Source organism: Plasmodium relictum, assembly GCF_900005765.1.
Source record: "Plasmodium relictum strain SGS1 genome assembly, chromosome: 9".
In the NCBI taxonomy this organism is placed as follows: domain Eukaryota; phylum Apicomplexa; class Aconoidasida; order Haemosporida; family Plasmodiidae; genus Plasmodium; species Plasmodium relictum.
This window is the reverse complement of record NC_041687.1, coordinates 716,951-732,265: the sequence shown is the minus strand read 5'-3', so window position 1 is coordinate 732,265 and position 15,315 is coordinate 716,951. Positions and strand designations below refer to the sequence as shown.

Sequence of the window (15,315 nt, the reverse complement as noted above, 5' to 3'; positions counted from 1 at the left end):
AATTAAGAAAAATTCTATGTGTAATAATTTAAATTAATAGTTGACAAAAATATATGTTAACACCTATTCATTATTTTTTATTTTTTTTTTTTTTTTCATCCTAAAGATCCCAAAAAATTGGTTTCACTGTTGATCTTTTTGACTTTTTTAATCTTAAATTATTCAACTTAATTAAATTTTTATTGTGCAATCTACGAAAACGATGATAATCTTCAGCAGTAGCATTTTCAATATCCTAAAACATAAAATATTTATACAAAAAAATAAAGACATCATAAAAATTTATATAATCATACTCACATATATATATATATATATATATATATATATATATATATATAATAAATTCATTTAAATTATTTTATGATTAATCCAATTAAAAATAAAAATTTTAATATAATTCTTTAATTTATATTTTATTTTATTTTTTTCTTCCATTCTACCTTTCCATATAAAAACATTAAAGCTAGCTCACCATAAGTTTTCAAAGGTTTTTCTAATTTCCATAACCACTTAGGATAAGCATAGTCTGGTAAAATTTCGTGATCTTTATCAATTGTATTGTATATATTAAAAACGTGAGCTTTTTCGCTACTTTCTGTAGTATTCTCTGTATCTTTTTTATCTTGGACTTTTTTTCCAGATTTTCCCTTTGGAGCTAATTTGCATTTACTTATAAATATATTTCTTAAATATATAGGAAACACTGATTTTTTATTTGTAACTAAAACTACATTTTTGCAAAATTGTAGCATTGTTATATTTTTTTCATTTTTAATTATAAACATTCAATCTTTCCCTATTTATTTTTATTATATATATATTTAAATTTATATATTTTAAATCACTCTTCAATAAAAATATATATATATATTTTTTTTTTAAGTATTTAATCTATTTAACATAAATTTAATTTTTTTTTTTTTTAAATATTACCCCTATTTAAGTGTATAATTTTTAAATATACCTTTAAAATTTAACGATTTTTTTTTTTTTTTTTAATGACACATTTTTTATTTTATAAAATACTATGTATTTCTTTTAATTTCATTATGGTTTTTTTTTTTTCAAAAAATTGTCTTTATAAAAATAATTTTTTTTTTTTTATTTGTAGTATTTAAATAAATTTTTATTATTTTATTATTTTATTTTTTTAAAAATTGTGCCATTTAACTTTTTTTATCATTATTATTAAATAATATAGATATAGGAATTTGTATTTTTGAATAAGATGAAATATTTTTTTTTTTTTTTTACTTTAGATACATTCTTTTAACATAAAAAATAACTCTTTTTTTTTAAATCTAATAAATCAATGAATATATATATGTTTATTATTTTTATATGTTATATAACATCTTTTATATTTTTATATAAATTAACAATTCTGTTATTTATACGGATATGAATAAATTTTATTTAAAATTTATGCTAAATTTATATATATATATATATTCATAGAAAGAAAAAAACTTAAAAAAAAAATAATATAAAAAAAATTCTACAAAATAAAACAAAGGTGTCACATAAGAAAGAAAATTTCTTAATTTGCAGGCATAATAACAAAAAAGGACATATGGTTATATTTTTATTGATTGCAAATATACAGGTGAACATGTTAATATAGCATTTGGTAAAACACTATAGATATAATCAATTTTTTGTTTTTCACTATGTAAATTATTCCATATTCGATAAGATATATGAATAACTTTATATCCCATATGTGATAAAAATTTATGTCTCCATTTTGATAAACTAGTTAAATTTTCTGAATTTAAATAATACTGAAAATGAGCATTTAATTCAATAATGTAATTTGATTGAGGATGATAAATGTCAACTATAAAAGGGCCACAATAAATAGAATTCAGATGCTCTATTTTTAATATTTTTAATATATCACTAGCTTCCTTATGCAAGATACTAGTGTAACCTCCACATATTTTATCTCCTATTTTAACATTTTCATTATTCTTTTCATTTTCTATATTTTTTTCTTTAATACTATTATTATTAATTAAATTTTGTTTATTGCAAACTTTTACTTCATCTACTGAGGATTCATCACTATCACTTGACCCTTCGCTATCATCAGTACTTGAATATTCATCATTACTTGAATATTCATCATTACTTGAATATTCATCATCACTTGAGTATTTATCATGAAATCTTCCTCTCCTTAAATTTTTCAGATAACTTTTATGATTAATTTTATTAATTTTCTTTAAATTACTTTCTTTTGAATAATTTTGCAAAAATCTCCTTTGTTCTTCAGTGATCCTATTATAAATAGATTTATTAAATAATACAATATATAGATATAATATTTGTAAATTCCTTGTATAATAATTGAAATATTCTTTATAAAATGTTGAAAGAGAAATAAATTTTATAATCATTTCTTCATTAAAAAATTCAAGAAAAGTTATAGCCTTAATTGCTTTTAAATCTTTGCCTGTAAAATTATTTAATCGTTCATGTAAGGTTATTTGTAAAGCTTTACTATAAACATTATTTGCTAAACCTAATTTAGAAATAGAATTAGCAGATTTTATCAAAAAATTGTTTCTTAATATTGGCCAACATAAAGTCATATTTTTTAATGCATAAATTAATTTAAAATCAGTCCATTTTAATCTGGAACAAGCTTGAAAAAGATATACATAATGCTTCGGTTTCATATCATTTTCTCTTTTAAAAATTTCATTCATTATATCATTTATCATTTTTTTATTAGTAACTTTAACAGACGCAATAGTTTGTAAATACCTTAAAAGACTTCTTACATGAACTTTTGTTGATAAAGTTATTACTCTATTCATAAAAGCTAACCATAATTCCATATCTATTTTTTTTCCTTTTCGTACCAATCTCGCTTCATTCATCATTAAAAATCGTAATTCTCTAGCTTTTGTTGTATTTATTGTTGATATATCAGGGGTGCTATAATTATCAAGAAACCAATATTTTCTTGGATTAATTCTAATTTTTTTTTCCTTTTTCATTTCCAAGGAAATACTTTTTTCTAATAATTCATCATTTACATTACTTTTTTTTTTTATATCATTTAACAGTTTTACTTCATTTTCATTTAATTTTTTCTTATCAATTTTGTCTAATTGTCTTTCTCTATCTCTTATAAATGATTTATAAAAGGAACTTTCCTTCATTCCATATACTCCTTTTTTTTCAAATGGATTTGGCATATACCAAAAAGTGTTCATTTCCTTCTTTTTTTTTTCTTTTTCTTCCTTAAAATCTTCTATATCCAAATTCACACTCTTTTTTCCTTTTTGCAATAAATCTTTTAAACTTAATTTGTCATCATTTTTTTCATTTTTCTCTTTTTTAAGCAAGTTTTTATATTCATGAGGTTTTAACTTTTTTTTTTCTTTTATCTTCATTTCTTCAACCAAATTATAATCTCCATCATAATTATTACTTCTTTCATTCAACTTATTATTTGCATTTAATACTTTATTTTCATTTAATGATATTATTTTATGAGGAACGTTAAAATCTTGTTCTTGTTTTAAATAAGATTTTTCAACTTTAGGTAACATCCATTTTTTATTTCTTTTTACCCAACCCCTTCTTTTTGAAATTTTTATTTTCATTAACTTGCTTAAAAATTTTGCATTTGTGAGAAACATGTTTTAAAAAAAAAAAAAGGTATTTTTAATTGCATTTTCAAAGCGTATTTACGAAAATCTATTTTAAAAACATATTTATGAAAACGTATGTACAAAAACATATGAGAATATTTTTCTGATTATTTAATTTAATCATTGCATGAATTTTATAAAAATGTTTTTTGTTTCAACATGATTTTTTTTTTTTTTTTTTTGAAACAAAATTAAAGATTCTTAAAGAAGCCTCATTTTTGTAACTTTTTTTTTTTTTTTTTTATAAATTAATATTTTTAAAAACTAAATTATTGGTTAAATAATTTTCATTTTTACACAAGTAGAAGTTAACACTATTATATAATTTATTTTTTTAATTTTGATGCATTGTTAATTTAAATTTTTTCTTTTTTAATAAGAAAAAAATGCTTTTCCTTTAATTGTATATTTAATTATGTTACTAAAAACATGTTTGTATAACCCATGCTTATAAAAGTTTATTATTATTATTGTTATTATTTTTACATTAACGAAACAAAGCATTTTTTTCATTTTTAAAAAAATATTACAAAATAAGAAATGTTCCTAAATTTTAATAATTATATATTAGGATATAAACTATTCATATGCTTTTTTATTTTATTTATTCTTATAATTTTTATTATATAAAAATGTATCTAAAAAAAAAAAAAATAGCAGAATATAGAAAAAAAAAAAGGTAAATAATTCATATTTATATATCTGAATAAGAACATATTCATATTATATTTTATGACACATTGTAATATATATATATATAAAAAGTATTAAAATCATATATTATTATATATTACTCTACTTTTATTTTTATTCTTAATTTTTTCTTTTGTACTCAATAATGTAACAACATATTTATTTATTTCAATATATATATGTATAAAGAAATAAAAAGAATATTATTTTATGTTTTATTTTTTTAATATGTATGTTAAATTGTAAATTTGCTTTAAAATTGTTTTATATGGTAAGTATAAAAAGGAATAAAATAAAATTTATTTAATTTTGTTTTATTTTTTTAATTTCGAATTTAAATTAAATAATTTAAAAATATAAAAAATAAAAATTAAATCTTAATAAACAATACATTAATGTGAATTTAGATTAAAACTAAATATTCAAACATAATTTATTATAAAAAATATTATATATATATATATATTTTTTCTTTTTCTATATATTATGTTTTTGTTATTATTAAAAATACAACATTATAAATGCTAAATAAAGATATTTTTACACTAATATTTGTAAACTGATTCCCGTATGATGCCTTTCCATTTAATTTTTTTTTTTTTTTTTTGTTCATTAAAAGTTGAAACAATGATATAAAAATGAAACTTCTTTTATATAATTTTTTTTTGGTGTGTGTGTGTGTATCTAAAAAAATTAATTTCCTTATTCATTTTTGAACTATTATCATTTGATTTTTTTTTTTTTTTTTTTTTTCTTCTTTTAAGAATATAGACCTTTTTTTTTAATTAAGTGGCATATATTTTTTTTCATTATTTTCATATAGTATATTTTTATGCTATTCTTTTTTTTTTCTTTTTTTTTTTACAAATGAATATTTTTATTAGATATCTTTTTTTATATTCATTTATATTAGTATATGTAACTAGTATACCTAATAACATCTCAGAAAATGGTAATGTTATTGAGACGAAAGAAGATAAAGTAAAAAAAGCTATTGATAGCAGTAATTTTAATAAACTAGAAGAAATTTTAAATCATTTTAAAGAAAATAAGATAAATGTCAATGAAAGTAGTAATTTAGATGCATTCAAGAATATAATTAATTCTAATTCTACATCTCAAGTTAATTTACAAAATATATTAAAAATGCTAAATTTGTCAAATAATACTAATAATTCTGAAAATATAAATAATAATAATAATAATAATATGAATTTTAATAATACAGATATTAACAGATGGATGGAATTATTAAAACAATTTAATAATATGAAAAAGGAAAGTATTCAGGATACAAATAATCAAAATCAACTGAATGATAATAATATCAATGAAAATAATAATAAATTAAATGCAGAAATGAAAAAAGAAAGTTACATAGAAAATTTGAATAATCTATTAAAAAACATAAATATAAATAATAAAGAAAATAACAATAATCCAAACCCTTTAAATTCTTTGAGTCAATTAACAAATTTAATTGGGCAATTACATAACAAAAGCAATGATAATAATAATAATAATAATAATAATAATAAAGTATTTGGTGATGTTGAAGCATTATTAAGTAAATTTTTAAATTTAGAAAATCAAAAAAAAAACCCATACTCATTAGATAAAAGTGTAATGGATAATAGTTCTTCACTCAAAAAAGAATCGATTTTATTAGAATATGATAATAATGGAAAATATTTAAACGATAAACAAAATTTAATAAATCAAAATAATAACAATTTAAATGAAAAGAATGAAAAATTAAAAAATTTTTTTTCTTCATTAAAAGATAAATATAATCCTTACTCTTATGAAAGAAAAATTTTAAATGATTTAATTAACGAAAATGATATAAAAAGTAAATACAATCTAGATGATGATTTCGAAAATCAAATTATTGGCAACTACCAAGAAAATGAAGAATATGAGGCAATGAACGATGAAGATAAAGAGAAAAAAACAGGAATGTTTGAAGATATAAATGAATTAGATGATAACGATACAATAGAAAGCGGATCCATTAGTAATAAATTATTGAGAAAAAATAAGATAGAAAATGACAAATTATTAAGAAAGCTCACTAGTGATGATAGTGATGATATTCAGGAATGTAACTGTTCTAAGAAAGTTAAAAATTGTATATTATCATATATAAATTACGAAAATTTAGAGTATATGTTAGAAAGTTTAGATATAGATGTAAAAACATTAATAAGAAAATATAATGGTCATGTAGATAAACAATTTAAGAAAACGGATTCATTTCTTATACCATTACCACCACTAAATCCTAATGCGGATGTTCAAAACACATCAGATTACGTTTTAAGAGTCCCACGTGTTTTATTTTTAACTACAAGAAAATCTTTTTCTTCTTCCTTTGACAGATATTTTTATAATTTATATAATATAATGGCAACTCATTTGAAATGGAATGCCTATATGTGGGGATATGGTTTTAAATATTACCCTGTATTTTTTCCGAAGAATTTACATACGTTATTAAATACCTATTCTGGGCAAATAGGTAATGAACCATTCGATATTATATTTATTCATAATAGCTTTGTTTCGAATTATTATAATCACTTCTTTTTTTTGAAAAATATGCCCAAATTAACTACTTTGATATATATAAATGATGGATGGGATGCCAATATGAAAAAAACCTTTTTGAATTTATTTCCTCATATATTTTTTCAAAATCAAGTAAATATTTTTGAATTTAATCCTTTAAATAGTATTGATGTAGTTGAAGAAAAAAAAAAACTATTCAATAATTTGTGGAATAAAGTTTCTAATAGCAATGCTAGTAATGTTATTACTAATAGACATAAAAAAAGAAATGAGATAAAAAATAAACCAATATCTGAGAAAGAAAAAATGTTAGAAAATGAAGATGATAGCAAAACATTATGGGCATTTTTGCCTCATGGAGTAAATCATTGTTGTTCTAAATATTTTAATTTATGTTTTGAATCAAAAGAGAATAATGACATGAATTTTTATTATAATCGTGGAAAAAAAATTGAAAACAAACACATCCCAAATTATGAACTTAGCTATTCTCTACTCGATTTGTTTTTACAAGAATGTAATTTTAAAGAAACATCAATCTTTAATAACTCTACCAGAGATATTGACATTTTATTTTTATATAACACTACATCCAATAATTATAAAGATTATCTTATTCAGAAAATAATGGATTACATATATAATAAAAATATTAATGACTTAAAAAATAAAATTTATAAATATGAAGTTGATTTGTATTACTGGAAAGTATGGGGATTACAAACTACTCATAAACTCATAAAAAATAAAATTAAGGAATATACACTTATTTTACAAAGAAGCAAAGTGTGTGTAATTAGTTCAAAATTTGCTGGTATGCTAAATAAGATGGTTATTGATGCTTTGTTTAATGGTTGTGTGGTTATCACAGATAAGAGTCATAACAAAGATATAAATAAATATTTAATTTCTACTCATATACCTTTTGAATATTATGAAATATCTGACTTAATTTATAATAAAGAAAATATGAATTCATTAGCGAATGATCTTATTGATAAAATTAACACAACACTTCAAGAAGTAAATAGTGGAAAAAGAGACAAAATGAGAATAGAAGCTTTCAAAACTGTTTTAAATACATATACTTACACTGGTGTAATATTAAATTGGATAATTCCCTCTTTATATTTTCATTATAATAAAGAAAAATATGAAATTACTAATAATTATTTTGTTTTACCACAATATTTTGAAAGCATTATTTCAAAAAGTTTAAAAACAACTAGTGCTAAAAGAGAAAAAATTATTGCAAATATTGATTTGTCTTTGCAAGAAGATCTAATTATGAATAATAATGAAGTAGCAGTTTGGTGCATAATATGGATATTAATTTTTTCAATAATATTATTTTATATTTTAAAAAATAGTAATATTATTAGCTTTTTTTTAAAAAAGAAAAGAAACTTATAAGTATATTATGTATATATGATTATGAATACTGAGTGTATATATATTATATTATTTGTTACTTAATAAAAAAAATTTAGTAATTGTATTTATTAGAATTATATAAATATCTTTTTCATTCATACAATATTCTTTTTATAATTATATATATAAATAATATATTTTTTTATTAGAACTTTAATTTTTTTATAGGTGCATATACATATATATATAAGAAATTTATTGTATTGTTTTTATTCTATTATTTTATATTAATTTTTACAAAAAAAAAATACACTATATTTTATTTTTTTTTAATTTGTTATTGTTATATGTATTTCCAAATTATAAATTTTCTTGGTAATTAATTTATATTTTAGATAATATTTATATGAAACTTTATAAAAAAAAAAAAAGAAAAAATTTAGAAATATATTTATAAATTTTTATGTGTTTTACTTGTTTTAAGATTAAATTAAATTTTTCTTAATTATGAATCATTTTTTTTTTTTTTTGAATTTTATATATTTTCAATACATATATAATCAAAAACTTATATATATTTTTAATAACAATTTTGCTATTTAAAAAAGGAAAAATTAATATTTATTGTTCTATTATTTACTTATAAATCGTTGTTTTATAATTTTTTTTTTTTTTTTATTAGTATTCTATAAATATTCAATTGCTTGTTTATTAATTTATATATTCTTTTATATATTGTAACTACTTTTTTCTTTTGAATGATGCAATAATATCAACTTTTTATTAAAAAATTATAAAATAAATACTTTAATATTTATTTCATAATTAACTATTTAAAAGAAAATATATTTATATATTATCATAAAGGATAGAAATTATAAAAAACAGGTTAATGTATAAAAAAACTAAAATATAAAATTATAACTTTTTCCATTTCTTTTTTTTTTTCCTGGTATCAAAATTATATAAATTATAACTATTAAATTAATTTAAAATTTTCCCTTTTATTTATCAAATTTATAAAAAAGATATATGAACTTCTATTTCATTAAATACAAAATAGTAAAAATAACTATATCATATAAAAATGTTTTCAAATATTTTAATAAGAAAAAAATGTCTTTAAAAAAAAAAAAAAATGAAATAACTATTTAGCACATAATAAATACATATTTTTATTTTTCATATAAATAAAATGTATCTAATAATCTTTTTTTTTTTTTTTTTATTAGTGTACATTTTTATATTTTTAATATTCTAAAGGTATTATACAAAAAAAGTAAAAAAAATAAAAATATAAAAGAAAATATATATGTATAATTCCTTCAAAAAAATAGAACAAATCTTTTTATATTCCTATTTTTTTTCTAACGCATTTTTATAATAAAATGAAAAATGAAAAGTGTGCATACACTTTATGAAATAATTTTTAACGTATTCAAAATATATATTTTGGTATGTGATAACTATACTTACTGAGCATATTGAATAAAAAATTAAAGCTTTTCATTTATTTTATTTTTTCTTTCTGAAATAGTCTCTCTTTCTGTTTTTTATTTACTTAATTATATTTTTTTTTTTTTTTTCTATTTTATTTCTTTCTTTTATGGAAATTCAGAACATTCTTTTATTCAATTTTAAGCTTTTAATTCAAGTATCTTTCCAATTGCTATTGTTTTTCCCTGATCTCTTAATGTAAATCGTCCTAACTGTGGCAAATCATCATACACCTCCACACAAACCGGATTCGATAATAAGAAATGAGCAGTTACAATGCAATCACTTTTTATAAATTTGGGTTTAATTTTTTTTTTTTTGGATTTTTTATCAATAACTTCTAACATTTCAACAAATTGTATTTCTTCACAAGTAGTATGTGCATGAAAAATACAAAAGTACCCAGCTGTTATTATTGGTTTATGTTCAAGTAATTCAACAATTGCAACTCTTCCAATAAATTCATGAACCACTGAACATAAATTTATTGAATCACATAAAACAAAACCTTTACTAATTTGATCTTCATCAACACCAAATAATCTAACACGAACATTTTCTCCAGGTTTTGCATATGGAACTTCATCATCTTCTAAAAATACATTCATAACTTTTACTTTTACTTTATTTGGCATTAATGTACAGCTCATATTATTTCCATATAATGTCCCTGACTCAATTTTCCCAACGGCTATTATACCATTGTCTTTATAACCTTCCAATAAAGGAATTCTTAATGGACCATTTTCATCCCATGGTGGAGGTGGTAAAGTATTAAAAATTTGAAATAAAGTTGGCTTGGATAAATCATACCAACTGGCTCTTGGGTCATATAATTTCGAGTTTTTATCTGACACATGTTCTGACAAATTCTGGCCTGTTAATCCAGAAATGGGAACGAAATAAACATCTTTACTTATATTATATCCACACGATTTTATAAAAGGGGTTATTCTTTTTTGTATTTCATCATATCTGCTTTCACTCCAATTGCATGTTGGATCATCCATTTTATTTATTGCCACTATTAGCTGATTTATTCCTAAAAAAATTCCAAAAAAATTGCATACATAAAAGTAAATATATATATATGAAAAAATACGTATACATATAATAATATTAAAAATATATCTATATATATATAATACCTAAAGTTCTTGCAAGTAATGTATGTTCTCTTGTTTGTCCTCCTCTTTCAAATCCGGTTTCAAATTCTCCTTTTCTTGCTGATATAATTAAAACACCAATATCTGCTTGTGCAGCACCACTAATCATATTAGGGATAAAATTTTTATGACCTGGTGCATCAAGGATTGTGAATCTTCTATCTTTTGTTTCAAAATGTGCTCTTCCTACCTCTACAGTTTTTCCTTTTTGTCTCTCCTCTTCATTAATATCCATTATAAATGCTAAAAACCAGCTTTCTCTGTTTTTTTCTTTTGCTTCTCTTTCATATTTTTCTATTGTTCTATCATCAACATAACCTAATATGTATAAAATATTTCCACATGTAGTTGACTTTCCCGCATCGACATGACCAATAAAAATTACATTTAAATGATGTCTTGGATCTACTTCCACCAAATTTCTATTTTTTTCAGCTATTTTTTCCTGTAATTCTTCTATTTCTTCTTTATTCTCATTGTCCATTTCCACATTTTCATATTTATCAACATTGTCATTTAAATTTATTTTACTTATTTTATCCTCTAAATCATTTATTTGTTCTTCATCAAAATTTTCTTCAATCATTGTATCTTTTTTTTTTTCTATTTCACTGCCGCTATCACTATTTACCTCTTTTCCTTTGTATGGCTTTCCAGGGTAATATGAAGGAGCGTTTACATCGAAATTAAAAGGCTCATTCATCTATAAGAAAAAAATTATATGAAAGTTAAGTCAAGAAAAGATAAAAAAAAAAAAATATATAAAATAAATAAATAAAAAACAAACATATTATAAAATTAATCTTTATTTAAACAATTTTAATATAAAAATTTTACATTTAAAAATAGGGAATAATACCAAATTAAAATAATTTAACAATTCAATGTGGAAAAAAAAAAAAAAATTAATTCCAATTAAAAAATAATCTTTTTTCTTTTACTATTAGTATTTTTCCTTCTCCTTTCTTCACTCTCAATTTTTATTTTTATTATTTTTTTTTTTTTTATATACATGTGCTCATTAAAAGATAATAAAAGAACTTTGTATGCCTAATCACTTAAAAAATTTTTGTGAATGTTTCTACATGATAATAAAATGCTTTTTATATATTACATTATAAAAATCATGATTTATATTGTTTATCTTAAAAAAAAAAAAAATAAATAAATAATAAATGTTTTCTTTTTTTAAGGTATAACAAATTTGAAAAAAAAAAAAATTAAATTATTAATAATTTGTTTTAAAAAATATAATAAAATAATTTATGAAACTTTCCGTAATCACTAAAAATACAAACTTAATTTAAAAAAAAAAAAATACATTATGTTGAAATAAAAAGAAAAAAAAAATTTATGTTTAAAATTCAGAAAAATCAGTTATTTTACGATGTTTATGAAAATAATATACTTTTAATTCTAGTAGAAATGTAAATTTGTAAAATATAAAAAGAATGAATATATGAAAATAATTATAAAATTCAAATAAAATATAAATTAATTTTTTTAAATTTGAGATGAGAAAAAAAAAAAAAAAAATAATAGTTTTAAACTATTATATTAAAAAAAAGAAAAAAATTATAAACTAATTATAATTAAAATGATAATAATTAGATAAGTACGTATTTATTCAACTTAAGTATGATAATTAGATAAGTACGTATTTATTCAATTTAAGTATGATAATAATCTTACTATTATTTTATAATTTTTTTTTTTTTAAATAAAATTTTGATTATTAAAAAATGGCTTTTTTTTCTAATTTATCTCTGTCTTTACCTAAAGAATGGTATCATATACTTTAAAATGAAATAAAATTCCCGCTATGAAATATAAAAATATAGTAATTTTAAAATTATATACATAAAAAATAAAGCACGTAATAAAAACAAAAAAGGTATAGTATTTAATTATAAATAATTAATATCCTATTATTTCTTCTTAATACCTAAGTAAGATTTTTATTTTATATAAAGCACTACAGTATTTCAGTATATTACCACTCTTATATGTAAAATGAAAAATATACTTTTTAAGTGCTAACTCCTTCATTTTTTCAATTATATAATTTATATTTTAAGTACAAGTTGTTTGCATCTCAACTTTTTAGTTAATGTTATAATTATTATTAAAAATATAGTTAACAATATTAAAAAAAAAGTTAAAGGAGGAATAGAGAAAGAAGAATAAAAATATAAGATGCCAATATATATATTACAAATATATTTTGATATTCTCAAAGGAATATATACAAATAATATTTTCAATTAAGCAAATAAGCAATTATATTGTCTATAACTATGTAAATTAAAATAAAAAATATCTACAAGTCAAATAAAAGGAAAAGGATATTTAAAAAAAAAAAATAATAATAATAATAAAATAAATAAATTAATATACAAAATATTTAACAAAAATTATGATTAAAACGAAGATAATAATTGATAAAGATGATGTTATAGAATCTAACATAAATAATCTATGAATAATAGGTGAGCGTGAATTATCAAGTGCTAAAATACTTTTATTTTTCTTTTTTAAAAAGTATTGAGTTATACTTTCTAATCTTTCACTAGTATCTGTTGTTTTAAACCATTTCCATTTTAGTATAGATTTTGATATAATTGCACTGCTTAAGCAGTATGAAAACATTTCTAATTCTTCAGTGGACGGTTCAGATGAAGCAAGTTTTAAATTTCTAAATTTATTGTTAAATAGTCTAATACCTGACTTTCCAAAACGGTTTAGTTGGTTTTTTATGCATAATAAGCATATTCTAGATAAAATTACACAAGAATAATATTTAATAACACTAGAAATATTAGAATCAGTGATTTCTATATTATTTGTTATATTTTTATAATGTCTATAATAATCGGAAATTAAATTGGAATCTTCCTCATTTTCTACTTGAATTAATAACCTTTTTAAATTATGTATTGTTTCTAATCCTATATTAACCATATTGCTTTTATTACTGTTACAACTTCTTAAATTATTTTCAACTAAATTTATGTGCATTGTTTCATCAAATATAGGAGAATGACTAGCTACATAATTTTCATACTCAATAAAATGTGTTAAATTATATAAAATAACTCGAAAATTAGCTATGCATTTTATGTAAAAAACTTGATTAGTTTTTTTCTGTTCTAAAATTTTTACATGAATACCATATACTTTACTATTATCATTATTTTTTTTATTTGATGCAATTGCAAAAATTCCTTCAGGAGATATAAATTGAATAAGATTCATAAATTTTACGCTATATATAGTTAAACTAAAAACCTCCCCAGGGAAATAAGGTCCAAATATTAATGGAATCTTAAATATAGGAATTATTGAAGCATTTTTAATAGCTTCATTCCTTTGTTTCATAATTTTATTCTCTTTTTCTCTTTTTAAATTTTCTATTTCTTCTAATCTTTTTGCATATGTTATAGGATATCTCTCTTTAATTAACTCGCCTAACAGTATGTTTATGTTTTTTTTGTCCCCCATATTTGATCTACATAGTGGACAAGAATTTTTATATTCTTTAGCTTTTTCTAAACAGTCTCTACAAAAATTATGACCACATGGTATTGTAACCGGTACAATTAAAAGTTTCATACATATAGCACATTCAACTTCTGATGAAATTTTTTCAACATGTTCATCACTTCTATTTTGATTACTACACATTTTATTAACGAAATTTTTTCCATACTCATCTTCATTATCTTTATTTTTTAAATCTCTACTAGATACAATATTGTTAAATACCTTTTGATATTGCAAATTTTCAGATTTTTCATTACTATTACTTACGCTTTTTTCATATTCATTTTTATTATTTAAATTATTGTCATTCGAAGCATTGCTATTTAAATCTTTCTCTTTAGTATTATTATCACTTATATTATTAATATGCTCATTTTTATCATTTATGTTGCTTTCTGTTATGTTATTATTATTTGTATAATCATAATTTACTTTGTCATTAATTTTCTTTTTTTTTTCAAAACTTGAATTTATATCCTCTAAATTCATTTCACTCTTTTTTTTTAAATTATATTTTTATAAGAAATTCTCTTACTAAAAATATTTATGTTTTTTTACATATAGTTGTAAAAAAATTTTTTTGAGAATTTTAAAAAGTATTTATTTACATATTTGGTATTTAAGTTTTATGTTTTAAAATTAAATATTAAAAAAAAAAAAATTGTTCTTCAAAATGCACTTAAAAAATTACATTAAAACGTATTTTTCTTTATAAATTTAACATAAAAAAAAAAAAAAAAAATAAAATAAAATAAGAAAATTCTTAAGTCCAAATATAAATTGCCTGTGTCAAAAAAAAA

The 15,315-nt window shown here is 19.4% G+C and overlaps 5 protein-coding genes across 5 annotated transcripts; 1 reads left to right on the top strand and 4 right to left on the bottom strand.

Annotated features, from left to right (window-relative positions):
* Nucleotides 1-100: 100 nt before the first annotated feature.
* On the bottom strand, nucleotides 101-755 carry PRELSG_0920500 (mitochondrial ribosomal protein L37, putative; the record flags this gene model as incomplete). Its single annotated transcript, XM_028676641.1, has 2 exons — nucleotides 101-235; nucleotides 444-755. The coding sequence occupies 2 exons, from the start codon at nucleotides 753-755 to the stop codon at nucleotides 101-103; spliced, it is 447 nt and encodes a 148-aa protein (XP_028533110.1).
* Nucleotides 756-1,580: 825 nt separating this feature from the next.
* PRELSG_0920400 (RAP protein, putative) lies at nucleotides 1,581-3,659 on the bottom strand (the record flags this gene model as incomplete). The annotated part of the gene is made up of 1 exon (XM_028676640.1): nucleotides 1,581-3,659. One exon carries the CDS (start codon nucleotides 3,657-3,659, stop codon nucleotides 1,581-1,583), a length of 2,079 nt encoding a protein of 692 aa, XP_028533109.1.
* Nucleotides 3,660-5,231: 1,572 nt separating this feature from the next.
* PRELSG_0920300 (conserved Plasmodium protein, unknown function) lies at nucleotides 5,232-8,348 on the top strand (the record flags this gene model as incomplete). The annotated part of the gene is made up of 1 exon (XM_028676639.1): nucleotides 5,232-8,348. The coding sequence occupies one exon, from the start codon at nucleotides 5,232-5,234 to the stop codon at nucleotides 8,346-8,348; it is 3,117 nt and encodes a 1,038-aa protein (XP_028533108.1).
* Nucleotides 8,349-9,946: 1,598 nt separating this feature from the next.
* Nucleotides 9,947-11,675, bottom strand: PRELSG_0920200 (translation elongation factor EF-1, subunit alpha, putative; the record flags this gene model as incomplete). Its single annotated transcript, XM_028676638.1, has 2 exons — nucleotides 9,947-10,848; nucleotides 10,955-11,675. 2 exons carry the CDS (start codon nucleotides 11,673-11,675, stop codon nucleotides 9,947-9,949), a joined length of 1,623 nt encoding a protein of 540 aa, XP_028533107.1.
* Nucleotides 11,676-13,360: 1,685 nt separating this feature from the next.
* Nucleotides 13,361-15,004, bottom strand: PRELSG_0920100 (conserved Plasmodium protein, unknown function; the record flags this gene model as incomplete). Its single annotated transcript, XM_028676637.1, has 1 exon — nucleotides 13,361-15,004. The coding sequence occupies one exon, from the start codon at nucleotides 15,002-15,004 to the stop codon at nucleotides 13,361-13,363; it is 1,644 nt and encodes a 547-aa protein (XP_028533106.1).
* Nucleotides 15,005-15,315: the final 311 nt, after the last annotated feature.